Here is a 25093-nt window from a genome sequence, read left to right as displayed (position 1 = left end):
ACCCTGATGTAAGGGGGGACTCTGATGGGGACCCTGATGTAAGGGGGGACTCTGATGGGGACCCTGATGTAAGGGGGGACTCTGATGGGGATCCTGAAGTAAAATCTATCCATTCATTTATTAATCTATAACTGTTTTGTGTTTTTTTGGCTTGTGAACACTTTTATATTATATTATGTTGCCCTCATATGGAAACGTTTGGAGACCCCTACACTATACCTCTGCTGCACTACAATCTCAAGCAGCGTTCTCAGTCCTGCCCAGTACCTGAATGGACTACAGAACCCCCCCCCCCCCTTTCTCCTATGGTAGAGAGATGAGGAGAGGTATTCCCAACCAGGAATGAACAGCCTCGGGTGACAACACTGCAAATACAGTAGAGTCACCTAGGACAGGAATTGTGTTACTGGAAGAATCAGCAGTTATGTTGATTTTGATTTTATAATATGAGATAATGAGCCATAATGCCTTGTTTACAGCATGATCCCATTGGGGTAAACAGGGATTGTTAGTTACTTGTTTAAAGGGTCACTAAAGGAATTTTTTTTTTTAGCTAAATAGCTTCCTTTACCTTGCTGCAGTCCTGGTTTCATGTCCTCATTGTTCGTTTTTGCTTTGATGTTGCTGTAAATCCTCTCTGTTCTGGACACTTCCTGGTTGCCTGTTTCCTGATAACCACAGTACTGGGAGATTTCTCACGGTGGTCACTAATCAAGGAGCTGTGTGTAAAACGAAACTGGATTGGTGCTGAGGAGTTTTAGACAAAGTATCACTGCTCTCTATTGGCTGACTGCCCTCTAGTGGCTCTCTGTACATCAGAGAACCAGCAAACAACAGCAAAAACGAAACTACACTGCAGGCACATTATATGATTGTTTTTTTATCAATTTTTAATCATTTTTAAAAGGAATCAGTTAACTATTATGTCTCTATGCCCTGTAAACAGTCATTTCAGCTAAAAAAATTTTTTCCTTTAGTGACCCTTTAAGCATTTGACCATCATCCAACTGGACTAAGGCCCTATGTTGTTACTGTTTAGTAAAATGATCATTTGAGGCCTACCCAGGCACACTGTTGAACACAAAGTATGACTAAGAAACTGTTGTATTGTTATGACTTTTATTTGTGCTTTATTGTGTATCTTTGAAAAATACAATAAAAAACATTTGAAAAAAAAAAAAAAAAAAATTCAAAGGAACTAAACAACATATGTGATTTAATTGTGTCTCTGCATTAACCCCCTAGCTGGTGATCGGCACAGTGTGGGCAGCGAAGGGAGTCTGGGCAGTGTGCGCAGTGCTGGGAGTGGCCAGAGCTATGAGGGGAGTGGCTTAAGCTCAGCTCTGCTCATAGAGAATGCTCAGGTAGGTATATGAAGACCATATATCCTGTAATCGGGGACTGATCTGCTGTCTGCCTCGGGTTCACTGGCTCTTTTTTTTTTTTTTGCTTCTCTTGTTTCAGAATCTTCATGTTGGCTACGAGGATCACCAGAACAGAATACCTGCTGGTGAGGGTCATGGTTATATCATTTATTGTCCATGTAAAGTGGGGACCTTTCCTATTATTTTACCAATAATAAGTCGTTCTTTTCAGGCACTGTGCCAAGTCATATGGGACATACAGGTCACACAATGGAGAAAGACCCAAATGTATATCTACAAGGAAAGGTAATTCTTTATAGTACATCAGTGGTTTAGCTCTTTAGCATGCTTGTCCTGTATTTACATGATTATTTTGTCGCAGGTATTTATTATATCTCAGAGATTACAGGAACCCCCCCCCCCCCTATAAATACTGTTGTCTGTGCAGTTCTTGGTTGGGTTTAACTACACGCAGTAATGCAAGGCTTTCTCCCTGGTGTGGAGAAAGCCTCTTGAGGGGGGAGGGGGTGAGCAGGAGTGTCAGGACACTCTCTACTTTGCAGATAGAGAAGGGAGCTGTGTGTTAGTAGGCGTCCTGACACTCCTGCTCGCCCCCTCCCCCCCTCAAGAGGCTTTCTCCACACCAGGGAGAAAGCCTTGCATTACTGCGTGTAGTTACAGACAGAAGAACAGGAAGTGAGGATTTCTCAGAAGAAATAAGGACATTTAAAAGCAAAATCAAAGGATGAGGTAAGTGAAAGAGGACTGCACTAAGGTAAAGGAAGCTATTTAGTTTAGTTTTTTTTTTTTAACCTTTACAACCCCTTTAACGAGAGACTTAAAAAACAGACTAAGGCCGGGTTCACACTTATGCCAATTGGGCGAGGGTTTCCCCGCATCCAATTTGCATGACAGGCGAATGTGACCGTCTCTCAATGGAGCCGGTTCACACAGGTCTGTAGCGGCCGCAAAAACACATTGAAAAAGGGTCCTGTGCGTCTTCTGGTCCAATTCAGGTGTGAATTTAGGCAATTCAGATTTGGCACCTGAATCGGTGAACAGGGACGCACCGGCCCCTAGGCACAAACCTGCGGCTGCATATGTGTGAACCCAGCCCTAAAAATAGAGCATGCATACACACTTGGACACTATCAGGGGAATCAACTAAGCTTCCTGCGCCTGTATAATGGTACAGGAAACAAGTCAGGAGTGACATACACCACAATAACTAAGCAGATGGACTCTATTTCAGAATGTTACAGAAACTAGTGCAGATCCACCCCTAATTAATGTCATTCGCCTAGGCAAGTGATGTGGGTGGGGGCACAGCTGTTTTATTTTAAAGAAAAAAGAAGAAGCATTATTTGCACAGCTGAGAGAAGGATGGGCGGAGAGGGGGCAACATCAAATTGAGGGTGAAAATCTGCTTTCCAGGAGTAAAAGCTGCCGAAAAAAAAAAGTCCTCCCTGGAAGTCAATGTCATAATGTGCTAGTATGCACTGTCTACAATCACACTATAAAAAACCTAACTAAAAATGAAGCCCTCCGGCAGGACGTGGTCATCACTGACAGGGCTTCTATCCTTGCCCAGTCTTCTTTCCAGGTTAGCGGGCTCCAGCCGTTTGGCCGAGTAGTGATGACATCACACCTGCACACAGGAGTCAGTCACAGTTTTGAAGGGACATCATGAGTATGCTGTCCTCTCTCACGCTCTGATGACGTCATAAACTGCACAGTTCACATTTAGGAGATATATGGATATTCATTGTACCTTATTATAAGCTTACCTGTAAGTACAAGTGTCCAAGCGCTGTTTACTACCACTTTAAGCTGTATATATTCTCAACAAGTAGCAAAAGAAGTTTTAAACAAGCAATCCCTGACCTTTCTAGCTGGTTTCACTGTGAATCAATTCATTTTGAAATTTTGAGATCCTTAAAAGAGAAGTATGACAAAAGGAGGAAAAGGTATTTTTTTGGGGACTTTCAATGAGGTTTACCGGGCCAATCTGGTCCCCTCCTCCATCCTGGTTCAGTGTTTAAAAAAAGAGGACAAGAGGCGGGACTTTGAAGCACACGGAAGCAATTGGATAAATTCAATAAAAATGCGTTTTTAATTGGTTCAAATTGTCATATAAATCTCATATTTGAATTCTATGCATTTTGCTATATATCAATATTTTTTTACATTACATTAGAACCAAATATTGCACAGTGAATGACATTCCAACAGAGAGGAAATTTCCATTTACAGATGGAATAGTTAATACATATTTACATACATTGCAGTTAATACCCTTACAGAATGATGACCTACTGAGGTGTCATTTAATGAGGGTGAAAGCAAATAAAGTAAATTAAATAAATTGAAAGGAACGAGAAGTATGTTTTTTATTTTATTTTTGCAGAATCCTACTTATCCTAGGATGCAGCATCGGCCGATGCTGCATCTGTCCCCCGCCGCCTCTGCACTGAGACCTGAGCGATCCAACACTGCTGATGTCTCGGTTCTCACAACTCCACGAGCAGAGATTTGCAGACTGTCGGTCAGTCACTGCCCCCCTCCCCCTCACTCATTGGAGCGCTGAGCTGCAGAGAGGACGGCCGACTCAGGCTCTCAGCGACTCGCTGAGATGGGTGTCAGTCCAGGCATCTGGCTGTGCTGATTTCAAAAAGTGACAGCTAGTACGTGGAACTTGTTCCTGTTCTGCTGTCACAGGGAGGGGGAGATTGGGGGGGGGGGGGTTGGCTGCAGCATTGGGAACATGTTACTTGTTTCACTCAAAAATCTGAATGGAACATGCGACATCCTTTAAAGCCAACCACTAAAACATTTGCTCTTTGCAATGGCTCCTCCTTCCTATTGCAAGGGTTAATGACTAATTTTGCCTATTGGATGATGAATATAGCAATATAATGTATGTACCTTTTTTATATCTTCACTCTATGTGACCGGGTCCCCCAGTTACTGCTCTCTGGCTTTATCCCATACAATACAGGACCAGCAGTCCTGTATTGTGCCGTGGCACTCCAGGGGCTTTCCCACTTCTGAGAGCCTCCGGCAATGAGGAAGAGAGACGTCTTCCGAGGGAATGTGGAATAAGGGAAGTACTAAATATCACCTTATTCATCATCCCCTGGCCAAAATAAGCACGTTAATCCATGGTGCTGGGAAACTTTTTATGCAGTTGGTTCTTTTCACTTGGTTGGCAAAGAATTACCACTTTGTAATATCATATTCATCAGTATCATTCTGTTGCCATTTTCTCAATTCCTGTATTTATCGGCGTATAACACACACCAGCGTATAACACGCACCCCAAGCTTAGAAGGGAAGTTTAAGGAAAAAAATGTTTAGGAGGGAAGTTTAAGGGAAAAAAAATTACATTTTAAATGCCCATCAATGCAGCCTTATCAGTGTCCATCTGCTGTCTTGTCCAGCATCCATCAGCAGCCTCGCACAGAGTCCATCCAGCCTTATAAGTCTCCATCTGCAGCCTTATAATTGACCATCTGCACCTTGCCCAAAATTGCAGCATTATGTATTTTTAAATTTAGCACCTCAGCCGAGCTACAGAGCCGGATTTCCTGTGTATTCGGCTTCTCTTGCAGTCCTGCCCAGTCCCGCCCCTTGGCCCGGCTCGTATGATGGACACCACAGCAGTCCAATGGCGGGACATAAAGGCTAGGAGGCGGGACAGGGCGTGACTGCAAGCAGAGCCTAGCCGAGTACACAGTACGATCGGCTCAGCTCGGTCTATGTCGGCGGCGCTCAGAGACAGCAGGGATCGGCGTATAACACGCACCCACGATTTCCCCCTGATTTTAAGGGGAAAAAAGTGCGTGTTATATGCTGATAGATGTGGTATTTCACCAATATTTTTAATTTGCCTTAATATATTGTCACATTTCATCACTGCTTCTCCTCAGTGACATTGTACCTACCTTTAATCTTTCAGGATGCAGAACTTATTTATTGCTGGCTTCGTAGCTTCCAGCTAGACATGTATGTGGGGAACTTCTTATCTGCAGGCTATGACCTTTCTACAATCAGCCGCATTACTCCAGAGGTAAGAGCAGCTTCTGCTTCAAATTGGTTTTCATATTCTGTTCATCCATTTAAATGCTAAACTGTCCCTCTCTCTTCTTCAGGATCTGACTGCCATTGGGGTGACAAAGCCAGGACACAGGAAGAAAATAGCCACAGAGATTGGCAAGCTGAATGTAGCAGATGGGCTTCCTCATAAAATGCCGGTAAGGGTTTAGTTTAGCCTTCCTATGAAAGTGCTTTAACTAAGAATAACCATCCGTTAACCACAAAAACCATATCAATAACCGTAATCACTGATCAATAACCTAATGCTCTAAAATAAAGCTGGTCAGGAGGATTAGACTTCTTGTGTGTTTTTTATATTTTGTAAAAAATGTGGCTTTTACGTTTTACTAAACAATTGCAGATGCATTTTGATCTTTTTTATTAGTCCTCATGTAGTAGCATATCATGAGTTTCATTGACTGTGAACTTGGCTTAACCACTTCCGTCCCGGATAATTTGGCTGCTCAATGGCCAGGCCATTTTTTTCAATGTGGCACTGCATCGCTTTATCTGACAATTGCGCGGTCGTGAGACGTTGTACCCAAACAAAATTTACATCCTTTTTCCCCCACAAATAGAACTTTCTTTTGGTGGTATTTGATCGTCTCTGCGGTTTTTATTGTTTGCGCTATAAACAAGAAAATCTATAAACAAAAAAAAAGTGTACATTTTTGAAAAAAAAATTACAATATTTTGAACTTTTTGCTGTAGTAGATGGCCCTATTTTTTTTTCTTTTTTCACCGATATGTATTCTTCTACATATTTTTGGTAATAAAAATCGCAATAAACATATATTGATTGGTTTTCGCAAAAGTTATAGTATCTACAAAATAGGGGAAAGATTTATGGCATTTTTATATATTTTTTTATAAGTAATGGCGGTGATCAGCTATTTATTTTTATTTTTTTATGGGGAATGGAACATTATGGCGGACAGATCGGCCCTCTTATGCTTCCTTCAGTACCCGTGCCGTGACGGACGTCATCGCGGCTCCTGCCAATCACGCACTGGAGTCCACGAACCCGGAAGTACAGTTGTGCTCATAAGTATACATACCCTGTCAGAATTTGATTTCTTTCCCATTTTTCCCCATTTTTCCGAGAATAAGAATGATAACACAAAAACTTCTCTTTCACTCATGGTTAGTGTGTGGCTAAAGCCATTTATTATCAATCAAATGTGTTTACTCTTTATTTAAATCATAATGGCAACAGAAACTACCCAAATGACCCTCATCCAAAGTTTACATACCCCAGGTTTTAATACTGTGTATTGACCCCTTAAACATCAATGAAAGCTTGAAGCCTTTTGTGGTATTTGTGGATGAGGCTCTTTTTTTTCTCAGATGGTAAAGCTGCCCATTCCTCTTGGCAAAAAGCCTCCAGTTCCTGTAAATTCTTGGGCTGTCTTGCATGAACTGCACGTTTGAGATCTCCCCAGAGTCGCTCAATGATATTGAGGTCAGGAGACTGAGATGGCCACTCCAGAACCTTCACTTTATTCTGCTGTAGCCAATGAGAGGCGGACTTGGCCTTGTGTTTTGGATCATTGTCATGTAGGAATTTCCAAGTACGTCCCATGCGCAGCTTCCTGGCTAATAAATGCAAATGTTCCTCCGGTATTTTTTGATAACATAATGCATTCATCTTGCCATCAATTTTGACCAAATTTTCAGTGCCTTTGTAGCTCACACATCCCCAAAACATCAGCGATCCACCTCCGTGTTTCACAGTAGGAATGGTGTACCTTTCATCATAGGCCTTGTTGACTCCAATTTGTCTCCAAATGTAGCGTTTATGGTTGTGGCCAAAAAGCTCAAGATTTGAGGCTTGTCTCTGTGCTGTTTTGCATATTGTAAGCAGGATACTTTGTGGTATTTACATAGTAATGGTTTTTCTTCTGGCCACTTGACCATGCAGCCCATCTTTCTTCAAGTGCCTCCTTATTGTGCATCTTGAAAGCCACACCACATGTTTTCAGAGAGTTCTGTATTTCACCTGAAGACAAAAGGGGGCAGCCCTGGGACTTTGAGTGAGGTGAGTGAGGTTTAGTCAATGTTCACAGCGAACAATGAGACAAAATCAATTTATTATTTTCAAAGTGTTATGGATATCAGGATTGCGGCTGTGTAATGCATCCAGCTCGGGAGCTGAGGAGACGGAGCAAACAAAAGCCACAACAGTGGAACACCTGAAGTTATTTGTGGGTTTTTCTTTGCATCCCAAACAATTTTCCTGGCAGTTGTGGTTGAAATTTTAGTTGGTCTACCTGACCGTGGTTTGGTTTCAACAGAACCCCTCATTTTTCACTTCTTGATTAGAGTTTGAACACTGCTGATTGGTATTCTTAATTCCTTGGATATCTTTTTATATCCCTTTCCTGTTTTATACAGTTCAACTACCGTTTCCCACAGATCCTTTTACAATTATTTTGCTTTCCCTATGACTCAGAATCCAGAAACGTCAGTGCAGCACTGGATGAAAGATGCAAAGGGTCTGTCAGGAGTCCAGAAACTCATTGACTATATATATATATATATATATATATATATATATATATATATATATATATATATATATATATAATTTATATACACATACATACACACACACACACACACTAATTATCAGCAAAAAGATCACAGGTGAGGATGGTTACCTTTTTAATAGCCATTTTATACCCCTTTGTGTCAACTTATGTGCATGTTAGGCCAAAATCATCAGGGTCATTGAGTAATTTCTGTTCTCATTATGATTTTAAAAGAATAAAACACAGTTGATTGATAATAAATGGCTTCAGCTAAACACGAACCATGAATGAAAAATGTTTTTGTGTTACCATTCATATTCTCAGAAAAATTGGCAAGAAATCATAAATTCTGCCAGGGTATGTAAACTTTTGAGCACAGCTGTTACTCTGGTGAAAGATGTCGGCTGTGGGAGTGGTGTGCTGGCAGCACTGCAGGGAATTGTTCTAAGGTAAGTATTTCATAATGAGCTATTATGCAATGCATACTAGCTCATTATGCCTTTTTTGTCATGCAGGCTTTATTTTTTGTTTTTTTCCCTCAGAAGTTTACAACCTCTTTAAGACTGTTTTGTTATCTGATGAACCCTTTCTATTTCCACAATTAGGTCGACGTGTGGGATTGGCTAACTCAGCTGCGACTTCCTGAGTACCATAAACAGCTTACAGAGAATGGATATGAATCGCTTAGCAGTGTGACAGAAATGACATGGGAGGGTCTGCAGGAGATTGGAATATTAAGGCTAGGTAAGGCACATTCTGTTAATCAAAGTGATTGTAAAGGCTTGTTTTTTATGTTATTAAAATAACATACACGTCATACTTACCTGTTCTGTGTAACGGTTTTGCACAGGACAGCCCTGATCCTGCTTTTCTCAGATCCCCTGCTGGCGCTAGGGCTTGCTGCTTGTTATGGGGGCACTCGGTCCCGAGCCCCATTCTATGTGTCCATAAGGCACACAGAGTGGGACCCAGCCCCACCCCTTGCTCCCTCATCAGTGACTGAGTGACAGCAGTGGGAGCTAATGGCATCTGAGCCAATGAGGAGTGAGAGAGGGCACATCACTGGATCGATATTGGGCTCAAGTAAGTATTTGGGGGGTGGGGGGACTGCATAGAATGCAGTAAGGTAAAAAAAAAAATTCCTTTGCAAACACTTTTTAAGTGCTGCCCAACTTCCTTTAAGTCTTTAAATTGTATTTATTTTATTCATTAGGGCACCAGAAGAAGTTGTTGCTAGGAGTCAAACGCATGCTGGACCTTCAAAAAGGATACACCGTAGGGGGAACCATGAGACGAAGAATGGCAAGCTCCCTCTCTGCGGTACCTTTTGTGGAAGCCTCTGAAAATGGAGAACCACCTACCACACCTAAGCTGCAGACGTTTCAGAACATAGAATTGAGCAAGGAACTGCAGAGTGCACTAGTGCATGGCGGTGACTTTCTGTGCGCTACTAGGCGTTCTTATAGTCAGGAGAGTATCAGCTCCCGTTCACAGGGCTCTGGTCACTCCCAAGACTCAACGGGTTCAAACCCACCTCTGCTCCCTCCATTTCAAGCCACGGACTCTGCTTTGCCAGAAAGGAACTTGCCTGAGGGCATGGATCAGTCCAGTTGGCCCAATGGAGTCCCCAATGGGTGTTCCGTTAGACCAGAGCCACCTCCACCACCTCCAAAGCCGTCAATGAAAAAGCGGTCACTGAGTGTTTGCCGCTATGCACTGTCAGATGGAGAGCCAGAGGAGGAAGACAATGGTGCTACATCAGGCAGCGTGGCATTGAGCTCTTATGCTACATTAACACGTCGCCCTGGCCGCAGCTCCCTGACCAATGGACAGCCTGAGAAAAAAGTTAATCGCAGTCAGTCTTTTGCTGTACGAGCACGCAGAAAAGGACCACCTCCTCCACCTCCCAAGAGACTTAGCTCCATGTCTAGTGTTGATGGCCCACCTTCTAGTGGGCCCAACGTGGTTAAAAACCTGGTGGCCAATATAGAGGGAGGACCAGAGTCAAAGACAGCAGATGTTTGCCAGTCCAATGTTTTTCAGAGCCCTGGTGGACGAAGGAGAACTGTGAGCGAGTCTGCAGCTGGTGTTGGGGAGAGGTTATCTCTGCCACTCACAGTGAGACAAGAGGAAAGCAAAGAGGAAACTGTTCCATCACAACACAGCTCAAGTGAAAGCATTCCTTTTGCAGAGGAAGGAAACCTTACTATCAAACAGAGGCCCAAACCTCCAGGATCCAAACCCGAGTCTGTAATCAATGCAGATCTGTTCTCTCCAGCAGTACCATCTCCTCCTTTGAATTCAGAGGCCACTTCTGAGGCTGCGCAATTTCCGGGAACAAGAATAGAGCCATGCATAAACGCTGAGGTCACACCTCTTTCTCAGACAGCATTTCGGCCACATATTGGAGTTAAGCCCCATATTTGTCCCAAACCAAACGCTGACCTTAAAGTGCAACCAGCTGTTACTACGCCAAAAGTCAATGCAGAGCCTGAATTCAACCTCACGGAGTCTGACACTGTAAAGAGGAGGCCTAAAATCAAAGAAAAGGATACAAGTGTTGAAGAGAGGCCAAAATCACCTGTTACTCCTGTACAAACTGACACAATCATATTAAATGGTCCACAAGAAACTGCCTTTACCAAAACAGGAAAGACTGAGAGAGGACTGAGCTATGAAAAATGTGGCAAATTTGAGATGGCTGGAGACTATACAGATAGACAAGGTACAGTACCCCAAATTTAATAAATGCTATTAACAATAAATTGACAAAAAGGAAACCTTATGTAAAATTGAGGAATTGTTAACTTGTGGGTCAATAACCACTAGGACAAGTCCACCCAAATGTTATGCTATGTTTATAGTTGGAAAGTTAGGAATTCATTTATTTTGTTCTTGTTAATCTTAGAGAATCAGGGTAACCTCTATATGACATGTGCCAAACACAAGGCACATGGTCCGAATCCAGCCCACCAGGCCATTTCATGTGGCCTTCGCACCCCAGGCTTTTTTTGCACCAGGAATGTGGTGGAACTCCTTTCCGCCACCTCTGGTTCTCACTCCCCCCCTCACCACTGTTGCATATAAACAAAGAAGCCTTCTGTGTTTACAAGGATAGCTTTTCTCTTGGGGGCTCTTGCATATCCCTGCCTGCCCTGCACTCATGGCGGGCACAAGGGAGATGCAAATGCAGGTGCAGTGGGGGATGAGGCGTTGCGTGATAAACTGCACTGTGATCTTTCTCTGTACCTTGAGGACCAATGATCTGCAGTCTATACATAGTGCACCCCTGAACTCTGCACTCTGTACATAGCTCATTGCTGAATTCTGCACATAATGCACTCCTGGTATTTATTGCCCCTTAACGATTCTCCCACCATTCACCTCTTCTTACCAGCCACACGTCATATGATTCCTTGAATTTGAGCAGTGATATCTGAATGATGTCTGCAGTTACAGACATCATTCAGATATCTTGTTTTTCAGCCAGCGATTCTCTACATCATAAGAATAATTATGGCAGCTGTTCAACCGATTGATCGTTCTTACAGGTGGCGAGAGGGAACACCCCCTCCCGGCTCGCCACTGCCATCGGCGAACTGGAGAAGGGGTCCAGATGGTCCCCAAAGTCTCTCTATGATCATTTGGAGGCCGGGCGCAAAGTGTAAAAAATGCCTCAGCTGGTTAGCTGAGATTGTCTTTTTTTTATTTCAGGCTTCCCAGCCTAGAGGTGAGCTGTGGGGACTTATGGACCCCATATGTCACTGTAAAGGACCTGTCATGTTTATTTCTATTACAAGGGATGTTTACATCATGATCATACATGTGAGGTATCGTCATGAACGTTGGAGTGAGAGCAATAACTCTAGTCCTAGACCTCTGTAACTTAAAACATGTAACCAGTAAAATAATTTAAAGGGTCACCTATGGGAATTTTTAGGTACCGAAATTTGGCGCCCTTCCATGAATTCTGAAGCATGACATGTTGGGTGCACACACACACACACACAGTCAATTTAAATTGTCCCTTCTATTTCTGTATGTTGATGTCTGCACTGTAAATAATTATTTTATTACAAAAAATAAAATAAAAGTACTTATGTCACACAACCCAGGTCTTTCCCAGCCTGTCTGCAGGCAAACATAAGCAGGAGGAGCTTCTAGCTTTATGCTGCTGGTCACATGTTAAATAATAATAATAAAAAAAAAAAAACAGCTTTTGGAATATAGAGCAAAATAAAAAATAATTTAATATTAAAAAAAAAATGTTTTTTTTAAATTGGAATGCAAATATATGTTTGAAATTAAATCTTTATTATTTTGTGGAAATAACATGGTGTTATCGGAATTTTGCCAGTCACAAGCTGTGTCACGCCCCTCCAGCCTGTGTCTTAGAATAAGAGGGAGCTGAAGCCTCAATTAAAGCGGAGGTTCAGCGGTAAAATGCTGTTTTTACCCTTAGATGGATGCTCATTTTAGTCTAGGGGAATCGGCTAGTTGTTTTACAATCCGAGCATTACTTACCGTTGTAGAGGGCGATCTTCTCCGCCACTTCCGGGTATGGGTCTTCGGGACTGGGCGTTCCTTCTTGATTGAAAGGCTTCCGACGGTCGCATCCATCGCGTCACGAGTAGCCGAAAGAAGCCGAACGTCGGTGCGGCTCTATACTGCGCCTGCGCACCGACGTTCGGCTACTTTCGGAAAATCGTGACGCGATGGATGCGACCGTCTGAAGCCTTTCGGAAGCCTGTTGGAAGACTGTCAATCAAGAAGGAACGACCAGTCCCGAAGACCCATACCCGGAAGTGGCGGAGAAGATCGCCCTCTACAACGGTAAGTAATGCTCGGATTTTAAAACAACTAGCCGATTCCCCTAGACTAAATGAGCATCCATCTAAGGGTAAATAAACATAATTTATCGGTGAACTCCCGCTTTAATCTACATGTAACCCCACCCCCATTGTGTTAAGCTGGTTAGTGGGCATAGAGGAGAAGGGAGGGAGTGGGCTGTCATTTACCACTGTGTACACACCCACGTGTGACTATATAGTCACGTGGGCTGCTAAGGTGTGATGGGGAGAAAATGCTTCGCATAGAAATTCACTGAAAAGTGAGCATGTGCAGAGTTGCCACCACTGCTCTGCAAAATCTCCAACTGATTGGGGACTTGGACAGAAGGGGGAGATAGAGAGCAACACGATCAACCAGGCTTTTTTGCAGAATACAAAAAACTAATCTCATAGGAGTAGGAACAGCATGTACTACACCATTTATTGATATTTTTTTATGATGTGGGTTTAGTGACACTGTAAGAAAACAATACTTGTTATCTGACATCATTTTGAAAAGTGTGTTTTGGGGTTTTTGTAAAAAAGAGGAAAATCATGTAATGAGACCTCCCTAAATGTTGATATTCCCCTGCATTACCTATAAGCACAGTCGGTGTCGGGTCTTTCATGGGTTCCTGACCAATTTGCCATCACCTTTTTATGAACCGTGTGGACCAGTATATTCTTATAGGCAGTGCAGCATGGGCAAAGCAAGTTAGAACAGACAAGTCTACTACTGGATACAGAATGTGATCAAGGAGCCATTGTCAGAAATGAGTTGCAGGGTTTCATGACAAGCCATCCCTTAGAAACGTGTGACCTTTGTAGCTCTGGATTGATAGTTTAATTCTATTATTATTATTATTATTATACAGGATTTATAAAGCACCAACAGTTTGAGCAGCACTTTACAACATGAGGGTAGACAGTACAGTTAGGCCCCGTACAGACGAGCGGACATGTCCGCCCGGAGATTTCTGTCTGATGGTTGTACACACCATCAGACAGAAATCCGCGCGTACACGATACGCGGTGACGTGGCCGCGCCGTCGCGGCCCTGGAAGGTCAATGCTTCCACGCATGCGTCGAATCACTTCGACGCATGCGAGGGATGGCGGCCGAGCGGACATGTACGGTGAGTCTGTACAGACGACCGAACATGTCCGACGGACAGGCTTCCAGCGGACATGTTTCTTAGCATGCTAAGAAATTTTTGTCGGCTGGACAAATGTCCGCTGGAAACCTGTCCGGTCGGCCGTACACAGGACCGAACATGTCTGCTGAAACTGGTCCGCAGACCAGTTTCAGCAGACATGTTTGGTCATGTGTACGGGGCCTTACAATACAATAAGGACGAATCAGTGGGCCCTGCTCGTTGGAGCTTACGATCTAAAATGGAGGACTTTTGGTTAATAATGGTGTGTGTTATCGATTACATCACCTAGTATTCAGTGACCAGCTTGCTTTTTTTGCCTCAAATTCCATATTTGGCAGATATGGCAAAGAATACGCTCTTTTAAAGGAGAAGTACAGCAAAAGCTCATCTGGCTGTACTTCTCCTGTGGATCACAGGATTCTAGAACAAACCGTTTTCAGAAGGCTCCAGCTCTGCTCAGGGAGCCCTGAGAACCGAGTGATCTGCAGTGTTCGATCGATTGATCTCAATGTTAGAGGCGCGGGGGGACAGATGCAGCATCCACCTAGGTAAGTAAGATTATCAAATAAAAAGAAAACCCATACTTGTCTTTTAGGGCTAGCTATAATGTGTTGGACATGCCAAATAATTTATTATCTGACTGAATGATTTAGGAAGTTTTACCCTGCAGACATTATTTTTAGCATGTGTTCTGATTTGTTAATTTCTCAATCAATGCAGCCCTTCCTCCAACTAATTGCACCCTCTTTTTACTCTACAGACTCTCATGCTCATTTGGTGATATCCGGACCAGAACTGGTATTACAGAAGCCTTCATGGGGGACAAGTAGTGTAGCTACAGCCACAAACTCCATATTGTGGACAAGTGATCCACCTTCATTCCTTAGGGAACCTAACGATGTGCCCATTCAAAGCAGAGAGAACTCGCAGCTAAGACATTTCCTTTCTACAGACCTTCAGAAACCCGAAGAGAGGCAAGGGCCCAGGGAGATAAACATCAGGTAATTATGAATAGTGTGACAGGGATTGCAGAGGGGGACAGAACACAACACAACCCCTCCATATGTCCTCTGTTGACACTAGAAAAACAAATCCTTGTAACCATGCGAAAATAGGTAGTCGGCAGTCTTCTACGCAAGGCAAAGCAACAGGTTCACCTAAATGCTGCCCCTGCTGCTTACAACAGGGCTTGAGACTTTCTCAACCGGCAACTACCTCCATAAGGCACTTAGCTCTGTATCTTGTGATGAATGGAAGTTACATTGATTCTCCTCACCCAGAAGTACCAGGTATTGCTCCAGGCTACTAAACAGAATGTCATAGGAGAAAGGTGAAGGTGAGTATATGTGTGGGAATGCAGGCATTTATGTAAATCAGGAGTTTGCATTGCTCAGGCTTACTTTCAGTCCATCCACACCCATGCTACTTGATTGGTTTCTAATAAAAAGTTACCGTATATACTCGAGTATAAGCCGAATTTTTCAGCACATTTTTTTTGTGCTGAAAATTCCCCCCTCGGCTTATACTCGAATCACCTTTTTGCGCCTGATCTCCCGGACTTTGGGGACCCGGTACCTTGGCACACATATAGCCCCACTCTTCCTCTACAAGTGTGCAGAGTTTGTTATCCGCAGGACCTACGGCCGGGGGGCACCGATTTTTTAAATCCGGGCACCCCTTCCATAGACTCCCATGTTATAAGGTAATTTCTCTGGTGACTTTGGGGACCCAGTACCAGCTGGTCATGGGTCCCCTGGACCCGGAACTTTGCACACATATAGCCCCATTTCTCCTCTATAAGTGTGCAAAGTTTGTTGTCTGGGGGACCTATGACTGGGAAACACAGATTTTTCAAAGCCGGGAACCACTTTCCTAGATTCCCATGTTAAACGTCAGTCTAGGCATGGGCACAGTGAGGCATGGGCACAGTGAGGCATGGACATGGACACAGTGAGGCATGCAGATGGACACCCTAGGCTTATTGTGGTAAAATTGGGTGCCTCGGCTTATATTCAGGTCGGCTTATACTCAAGTATATACAGTAATCCTTTTGTTTATTGAAGAACACAGCTTCTGACTAAGCAACCTAGGGTTATATGTCTGCCTATAGGGGAAATGAACACTAGCCAGTTAGAAAAAAAATGGAGGCCAAGATCTAGGCATTAAAATCAATCACATACTATTGAAGGAGAATGGATGTTGTTTCCTTCCTTTTATTGTTTGAATATGATTCAGAATGCTGGTAGATTCAGAATGGATATTACAGGATTCGCAAGTCTCTCCAGTAAGCCAATAAGCACAGGTTCAATGAGCATACTGATGTTCTCTCAGGACTGTACACACGGCACAAAATTTCGGATGGAAAAATTGCGGATTTTCAGATCGTTAGTATGGTACTTTCGACAGCCGATTTCGCTTTTTTGTCAGACAAAGCTGGATGTGCAGGTTATAAATTTTTTGTCGGACGTAAACTCAACATCGCGTTTTTTTCCACGAATGACACGAAAACCGAAGAGCAAAACTATGCATACTCCGAAACAAAAAAACACATACAAAACTATTCAACACTTCTGACGTTGTATTCTGTCGTACAAAAATTTTCGTTTTGGGAGCAACCTCTTCACTTTCGACATGACTAGCATGCAAAAAAAAAAAAAAACGGACGTTCGGTTGTCCGAAAATTTAAGCGTCTGACGGAGGCTTTAGTCAGGCCAGTACAGCTTAAGATTTTATGCAGAGTATAACAGGGAGAGAGATGTGGCAGTACATAGCCTGTCTCTACTGCTCTAACTTCTGTTGTGAGGCGCTGCAGCAGGTTGTGCCCAGGTGGACCCCCATCCTTTTATATTGTACCTGGGGCATTGTATGTGTGCTGAACCCTGGCACCGTTTATGCCTTTGGCCTTCTAGGTTTTGCACCCGCATACTTCAGAGGAACACAGCAGCGTCACATTACCTCCCTGTCACTCTCTGCAAGGGCATTCGGTTATGTAGCCGCTCCTGTAATTTTAAAGGAAGGGGATCTGGTCATGCCTACTTTTAGTCTATGAGGGTCCGGGGGGGGGGGGCTGGGGAACTGGGGGGGAACACTAAAAATATACATGCTTTTTTTTTTTTCTAAGACGGGTGATAACCTGTATCAGGCCTTAAGCTCCACCTGTTTAACTGCAAAGTTGAGCCATTCCTGTACTTCTCATCGCCTTGAATTGGCCTCAAAAGAAGTTCAAACGCCCAGCTAAGTTAGCTGACCTTCATGACATTTGCTGGATCTTTTGTCTTAAACTATTTTGAACCCTGCTTCTTGTTCTCTGACATTAACAACATGGTTGTTGGGACCCAGATGTTTCTTAAGCACAGGGGCATTTTAGATTCGTTAATCCAAAACATGCTAAAGACTCGTAATTACACTTCCCAAAAAGTCTATCATCGAATGTGGAAAGCGTATTTTCATGCTAGTTTGAGCTCCCTTCTTGCAATTGGGGGGGTTGTTGAACAACGCATGGGCTTAGTACATCAAAGGTCAGGTCTCTGCTCTGTTATTTTTCTTTATCGTACATCATGGGACACGGAGCCTAGTAATTACTAAGTAGGTTATATTCCACATTCAGGTGCTGGACACTGGTGTAATCAGTTAGACAGGAAGTCTCCTCCCTATATAACCCCTCCCATACTGGGAGCACCTCAGTTTTTTCACCAGTGTCTAAGGTGTTGGTCATGAGTGAAGATGTGCTCTGAGGAGCTCCACTGGATGGATCCATGCTGGATTTAAATAGCCTCCATAAAAAAACAGATCCATCCAAAGTGCCTTGGGCCAAAGTGGATTGTACCTGGGGCCTGGTATCCATGCTGTCCAGGAACGAAAGTTCAGTGTTAGCCGGTCTGTTGTGTGGCTCACTTCCTCCGCTTCAGGCTCTGCCACAGTTGTGTGGGGGAGTCCCTTGTAGTCCGGGTCCATGTCGCTCCTTGGGGGATCTCTCTCTCCCCCCGCCTCCACCATTTCCCTGCGTGCGCGAGGGGGGCGCACTTTTGTAGGCGGGGGGACAATGTGGTTGCCGCTGGCGCGCCGGCTCGTGGTGAAGAGACCCTTCAAAAAAGCCTAGACGTCAGAGCTCTGTAAAGCCAGAGGGACACAGCAGCTTGGGGCACGCAAGCACCTCGTGTGTGTTGGATACAGACTTACCTAAGACGCCTACTCAGCATCTAGCTGTGCAGATTAGCAGGCATTGTTTTTTGCTAGACTAAATTCAGCTGTTGATGCACCTGTTTTAAGTTCCTCTGCTTTTAGCTTAGGACTTTCGTCTCCCTGTAGAAAAGGTTCAGGGGCAGGAATATAAAAGGGCACCAGGGTATCGCCACCTGAATCTGGTGGCCCTTATCATGATTGCATGATACCACCCTCCCCTGTAGAGACTTGAGGCAGCTCACAGGTTGAGCCATCAGCCCTGTCAGGCATTGCAGCCTCCCCCAACATTGCAGCCACTCTGCATATGTCTGTACGTTTTTTTTTTTGCATTGCATTTATTGGTCTATAAGAGGTTAACTGCTATATTCGCAGCATCCTCGCAAGAAGCAGAAACCGGGGTGTGCCCCTTTCCCTGCTCTAAATCCTCAAACAAAAGGATTAAAAGACCGGAGGATGAAAGTTCACTGCCAGAGGACAGGGAACAGGTGCAGCCTAAGGAGGAGGAGCTATCAGAAGCCTCACAAGTTCTGGAGTTGCAGCTGCAGTCTTTTTCAGAGATTCATACTGCATAGAACTTACCCCCAGCCTAGACGGCCAAAGTCTCCTCCTTTTGGGGTTTAAAAAATAAATAAAAATCCTATAGGTTGCTAGAAATACCTCTACAGGATCCTAATCCTGGTGTTGGCTTCAGGCTAACCAAACGCACAACTGTGGGATGCACAGTTGCTGGTGCACATTGCTAACGCACAACAGCTATATCGCATGATTGCGGAAACGCACGTCTGCAGAGGATAACTTCCTCTTTACCAGTCCGCATGTTTGCATAAAATACATGAGTTTGGAATGTTCAAAATGTGGGGTAAATACAAGTAACAGAACATGTTTTATTGTTGATCACATAGATACATGTTTCTGTTTGTATGGGTTTACATGTTTTTTACATAGTCGCATGAGGATGCTTGGTCACATTAACTACTTGCCGACCTGCCGCCGTCGTTTTACGGCAGCAGGTTGGCTCCCCTGCGTGAGAGCCCGTAGCTCTACGTCGGCTCTTGCGCTGGCCACTCGCCGCCCCCGACTCCTGTGCGTGTGCCCGGTGGGCACGATCGCCGCCTGGCACACGCGTTTGCTCGTTACAGAGCGGGGACCGGGAGCTGTGTGTGTAAGCACGCAGCTCCCGGTCCTGTCAGGAAGGGAAATGCTGATTTTGTGTTCATACAAAGTATGAACAGAAGATCGGTCATTTCCCCTAGCGAGGCCACCCCCCCTACAGTTAGAACACACCCAGGGACATACTTAACCCCTCCCCCGCCCCCTAGTGTTAACCCCTTCACTGCCAGTGGCATTTTTATAGTAATTCAATGCATTTTTATAGCACTGATCGCTATAAAAATGCCAATGGTCCCAAAAATGTGTCAAAAGTGTCCGAAGTGTCCGCCATAATGTCGCAGTACTGAAAAAAAATCGCTGATCGCCGCCATTACTAGTAAAAAAAAAAAATTAATAAAAATGCCGTAAAAATACCCCCTATTTTGTAAAAGCTATAACTTATGCGCAAACCAATCAATAAACGCTTATTGCGTTTTTTGTTTTTTTACGAAAAATATGTAGACGAATATGTATCGGCCTAAACTGAGGAAATTTTTTTTTTTTATATATTTCTAAGAGATATTTATTATAGCAAAAAATAAAAAATGTTTTTTTTTTTTTGTTTATAGCGCAAAAACTAAATAACCGCAGAGGTGATCAAATACCACCAAAAGAAAGCTCTATTTGTGGGAAAAAAAGGACGCCAATTTTGTTTGGGAGCCACGTCGCACGACCGCGCAATTGTCAGTTAAAGCGACGCAGTGCTGAATCGCAAAAAGTGTTCTGGTCTTTGACCAGCAATATGGTCCGGGGGTTAAGTGGTTAAAGAGCTTAAGTCGCACGGAGAGGTTTATTTGCATAGAAATGCCTAAAATCGCATAAAGATGCTTGATTGCATAAAGATGCTGGATCACACAAGTTTGCCTGATCACCCGAGTCCTTGATTACCCAAGGATACTTGGTTACACAGAGAGGCTTGTTTTCACAGAAATGCCTAAAATCGCATTAAAATGCTTAATTGCATAAAGATGCTGGATCACACAAGAGTCCTTGGTCACACAAGGGTACTTTTCCCGCACAGTTGTGCTTAAAATGCATAAGATGTCTGATCGCATGAAAAATGCTGAATCGCATAAGGATGCATGATTGCTTAAAGTTGCATGGTTATATAATGATACAGGATTCCTTGTGTTTACATAGGAATACGTGTCTGCATAGGTACATGTTGCGCAATGTTGCATAACGCGTTCATAAACGCATGCTTGCTTGCAAGATGCTCATTCCATAGCACACATGCTATATGTATACAGCGTGCCCTTTTTTATGTTTTGCCTAAAAAAGATTTGTATGAATTCATGCTTCCATGAACACACGCTTCCATAGAGGCATATGGCTTTAACACTTGCCACATATGCAAATGGCTCCCCATATGTGTATGTGTTTATTTACATGGGACTGCAGAGGTTGTCTGCGTTTCGCAGGGGAACAGCACTGTCTCCAGTTGGTGGTCTTGCCCCTTGGGTTAGCCACCGAGCCCCGGTTAACAGGGTGCTAGGGCCCGCCTCTAACAGGTCTAAAGGTCCAGGGTAAAGCAGTAATGGCATACCGAGGCAAACTCTTGCTGATGGATCAGCCAGTAGCATGGCTGGACCTAAGTGTGTCCAGCATGGTCAAGTATCTGGAACTCCTGGGTTAGGATCCCAGTCTAAAGGGACATTCTTTCGTTTGGTAAGAAGCTTGGAATGTTTGGAACACAGCCCAAAAAGGAGAGTTTTTTGGCCTCAGACAAGATCATCGCTATTAGAAAGCTGGTCTATGTGGTCAAGGCAAGGAACAGTTCCTTACATTTGCCTTTTGCTTAAAGGGTCACTAAAGGAATTTTTTTTTTAGCTAAATAGCTTCCTTTACCTTACTGCAGTCCTGGTTTCATGTCCTCATTGCTCGTTTTTGCTTTGATGTTGCTGTAATACTGCTCTGTTCTGTACACTTCCTGGTTGTCTGGCTTCTTATGAAAAAAGTCATGGGAGACTTTAGTTTTGTTTTCCTAGCCATGACTCTCTATGGCACTGTCCAGCACAGAGGCATGAAATAACTTGCAAAGACTAAACTAGTTTCACTTTCGTTTTTGCATCTAGAGGCACATTATATGATTGATTTTTATCTATTTTTAATCGTTTTTAAAAGGAATCAGTTAACTATTATGTCTCTATACCCTGTAAACAGTCATTTCAGCAAAAAAATGTTTTTACTTTAGTGATCCTTTAAGGTGCTAGGGAAGATGGTGGTTTCATTCAAAGCGGTTCCCTATGCTCAGTTTCATTCAAGACTGATATAAACATTATTCTGTCGGCCTGGAACGAGTGGATCCTAACCTAGTATTATCTAAAGAGTCTGGTCCCAGGGATATGCTGGAATTTTAGTTGGTGGTTCTTAACCAAAAGATTGGCAGAAAGGAAGATCCTCCATGCCCGTTACCTGGGAGGTGGCGGCTACGAAGGCTGGCCTCTAGGGATGGAGGCCAGACCTGGAAGAGACCACTGCCTAGGGGAAGTGGTCAAGCTCCAAGTGAGCCTTATTCGTCAGCATTCTAGAGCTACTGATGGAGCATCTGGCTTAAGGGCCTGGACGTTTAGGTTGCAGGATTGTTCTGTCAGAGTACAATCCGACAATGCCACACTAGTGATTTACTTTGTTTACCAAGGAGGCACTAGAAGTCACGCAGCCAGAGGGAAGTAAGCCATGTTCTAGCTTGGGCAGAGGAGCTTGTGCCTTGCCTATTGACAATCGTCATTTTATGGAATGCAGAATTGGCAGGCAATTCTCTGAAGCCGTCAACAATTGTTCCCGGGAGAATGACCTCTACACCCTGACTTCTTTCTGACCAAATGCCAGAGAAAGGGTACCCTGTACATAAAATGTATTGGCGTCCAGGTTCAACAAGAAATTGAACAGCTTTGTGTCAAGGACAAAGGATCCACTCGCATGCGGGACAGATGCGTTGGTGATCCTGTGGGACCAGTTGAGTGAGTGAAGAACTTGTATAGCGCTACAAATGCGAACTGAATCGTTGTCACTGGTTTATTCGTTCTCTCCCCCCCAGTGCCGCGACTTTCGTGGCTTCTATGCAATATCAGTGGAGAATGAAAGCCGGCCTAATTGCTCCGTCATAATCCAGACGACCTTACTGTGCAGGATTAGTAAGGGTAGTAGTAGAGGACCCAGGGTCCCTTAAATCTTGTCTAGGCCTACTTTGCAAGGGGGTATTACATCCTGTCTTGCAAACATGGGAATTAATGGTCTGGCTGTTATAGCCTGCATTCTTGAGGATCGGGGCTTTCAGAATCAGTGGCAATTACCTTGATTCATACAGGAGAGCTGGCCTCCAGGACCATGTATCATAGGATCTGGAAGGCCCATGTTCCTGGTGTGAAACCAAGGGGTGGCATCCTTGGAAGTATGTCATAGGTAACATTCTTGCCTTCCTACATTAGGAAAGGAGATAGAGCTAGCATTAAGTTCCATCAAAGATCCGATCTTGGCCTTGTCAGTATTTTCAAAGGTCGCTTGCTTTGCACTCTTTGATCATGGCCTTTATACAAGGGGTAACTTGTATAAGTCTGCCAGTTAGGTCGCCCTTGGAGGATTGGGTCTAGTTTTGTCGGCTTACAAGGTCAGCACCTTGGGCCGATGCGCATATTTCCCTTCATCCTTTAACAAGGGATTTGGTGTTCTTGGTGTGGTAGCCTCCGCAAGAGAGTTTCAGTATTGGCAACTTTCTTTGTATAGAGCCATACTTAATTATTCTTACAAGTAGGGTGATGTTAAATCCTCACCCTGCCCTATTTCCTAGAAGGATCTAGTTTTCATTTGAATCAAGATATTCTTGCCTTCCTTTTTCCAGAACCTTGTTTTGCGGAAGGAAAAGTTATTGCTTTTCTCTCAATATAGATGAGAGCAGTTCAAGATCTATCTGAAGGTTTCAGATATAGGAAACTGACGTTTTTGTTGTGCTGCCAGAAGACCCTACAAATGGGCAGGCAGTGTTCAGATCAGCTATTAAAACGGTTACACTCTCTCTCGTTAAAGTAAGAAAAGTCAAGGCTTATCTAAAGCGGCTGCTCAGATACGGAAAACTGATGTTGTTGCGCTACCAGGCAGCATCTAAATCCACTGTTTTTAATGTTGATTCATCAGGTTATTATTCAGGCTTGTGGTTTATAGAAAGTGTTTCCCCCTGTTTCTTTTGGTGTGCACCCTACCAGGATGCGTGGTGCATTACCAAGCCTTTATGACTCCGATTTGCAAGGCCGCAACTTGGTCATCGTTGCTTACATTCACTAATTTCTATCAGGTGAATATAAGACGGCAAGAGGATGCCGCTTTTTGGCGCAGTATGCTGCATGCAGCAGTATAGGTCCTCACGTCTGATGGCGGTCTGCGTTATTTGTGTCTCCCTCCCCTCAGTAGGCATTGCTTTGGGACATCCCACTTAGTAATTACTAGGCTCTGTGTCCCGTGAGGTACGATAAAGAAAATAGGATTTTTATAACAGTTACATAGTTAGTCAGGTTGAAAAAAGACACAAGTCCATCCAGTTCAACCACAAAAAAATAAACAAATAAAATAAAAAACACAATACAATCCCATATACCCAACTCCATACCCACAGTTGATCCAGAGGAAGGCAAAAAACCCCAGCAGAGCATGATCCAATTTGCTACAGCAGGGGAAAAAATTCCCTCCTGATCCCCCGAGAGGCAATCGGATTTACCCTGGATCAACTTTACCTACAAATCTTAGTACTCCGTTATTTTATGTACATTTAGGAAAGAATCCAGGCCTTTCTTAAAGCAATCTACTGAGCTGGCCAGAACCACCTCTGGAGGGAGTCTGTTCCACATTTTCACAGCTCTTACTGTGAAAAAACCTTTCTGTATTTGGAGGTGAAATCTCTTTTCCTCTAGACTTAAAGAGTGCCCCCTTGTCCTCAGTGTTGACCGTAAAGTGAATAACTCAACACCAAGTACACTGTATGGACCTCTTATATATTTGTACATGTTGATCATATCCCCCCTAATTCTCCTCTTCTCAAGAGTGAATAGATTTAGTTCTTCTAATCTTTCCTCATAGCTGAGCTCCTCCATGCCTCTTATCAGTTTGGTTGCTCTTCTCTGCACTTTCTCCAGTTCTCCGATATCCTTTTTGAGAACTGGTGCCCAAAACTGAACTGCATATTCCAGATGAGGTCTTACTAATGATTTGTACAGGGGCAAAATTATATCTCTGTCTCTGGAGTCCATACCTCTCTTAATACAAGAAAGGACTTTGCTCGCTTTGGAAACCGCAGCTTGGCATTGCATGCCATTATTGAGCTTATGATCAACTAAAACCCCCAGATCCTTCTCCACTACAGATCCCCCCAGTTGTACTCCCCCTAGTATGTATTATGCATGCATATTCTTAGTCCCTAAGTGCATAACTTTACATTTATCAACATTAAACCTCATCTGCCACTCAGTCGCCCAATTAGACAGAGCATTGAGGTCGGCTTGTAAATTGGAGACATCCTGCAAGGACGTTATTCCACTGCATAGCTTGGTGTCATCTGCAAAGACAGAAATGTTACTTTTGATCTCAGACCCAATATCATTTTTAAATATATTGAAAAGTAAGGGTCCCAGCACTGAACCTTGGGGTACACCACTGATAACATTGGACCATTCAGAGTAAGAATCATTAACCACGACTCTCTGAATTCTGTCTTTCAGCCAGTTTTCTATCCATTTACAAACTGATATATCCAATCCTGTAGACCTTACACATGAGCCGTGTGTGCGGAACTGTATC

At 43.6% G+C, this 25093-nt stretch overlaps 1 protein-coding gene across 3 annotated transcripts in view; it reads left to right on the top strand.

Annotated features, from left to right (window-relative positions):
• Positions 1-25093, top strand: part of CASKIN2 (CASK interacting protein 2) — a 128565-nt gene that overhangs the window by 88794 nt on the left and 14678 nt on the right. For all 3 annotated transcript variants that reach the window (XM_040330428.1, XM_040330427.1, XM_040330429.1), the window contains 8 exons: positions 1246-1364; positions 1465-1510; positions 1597-1670; positions 5323-5433; positions 5516-5617; positions 8596-8734; positions 9204-10715; positions 14736-14976. In XM_040330428.1, coding sequence (XP_040186362.1) covers positions 1246-1364; positions 1465-1510; positions 1597-1670; positions 5323-5433; positions 5516-5617; positions 8596-8734; positions 9204-10715; positions 14736-14976 — 2344 coding nt within the window. The remainder of the gene's footprint in view (positions 1-1245; positions 1365-1464; positions 1511-1596; positions 1671-5322; positions 5434-5515; positions 5618-8595; positions 8735-9203; positions 10716-14735; positions 14977-25093) is intronic.

The sequence above is a fragment of the Rana temporaria genome, chromosome 12 (assembly GCF_905171775.1).
Source record: "Rana temporaria chromosome 12, aRanTem1.1, whole genome shotgun sequence".
Lineage (NCBI taxonomy): Eukaryota > Metazoa > Chordata > Amphibia > Anura > Ranidae > Rana > Rana temporaria.
Note: the sequence above shows the minus strand (reverse complement) of the source record. Positions and strands in the feature narration are given on the sequence as shown.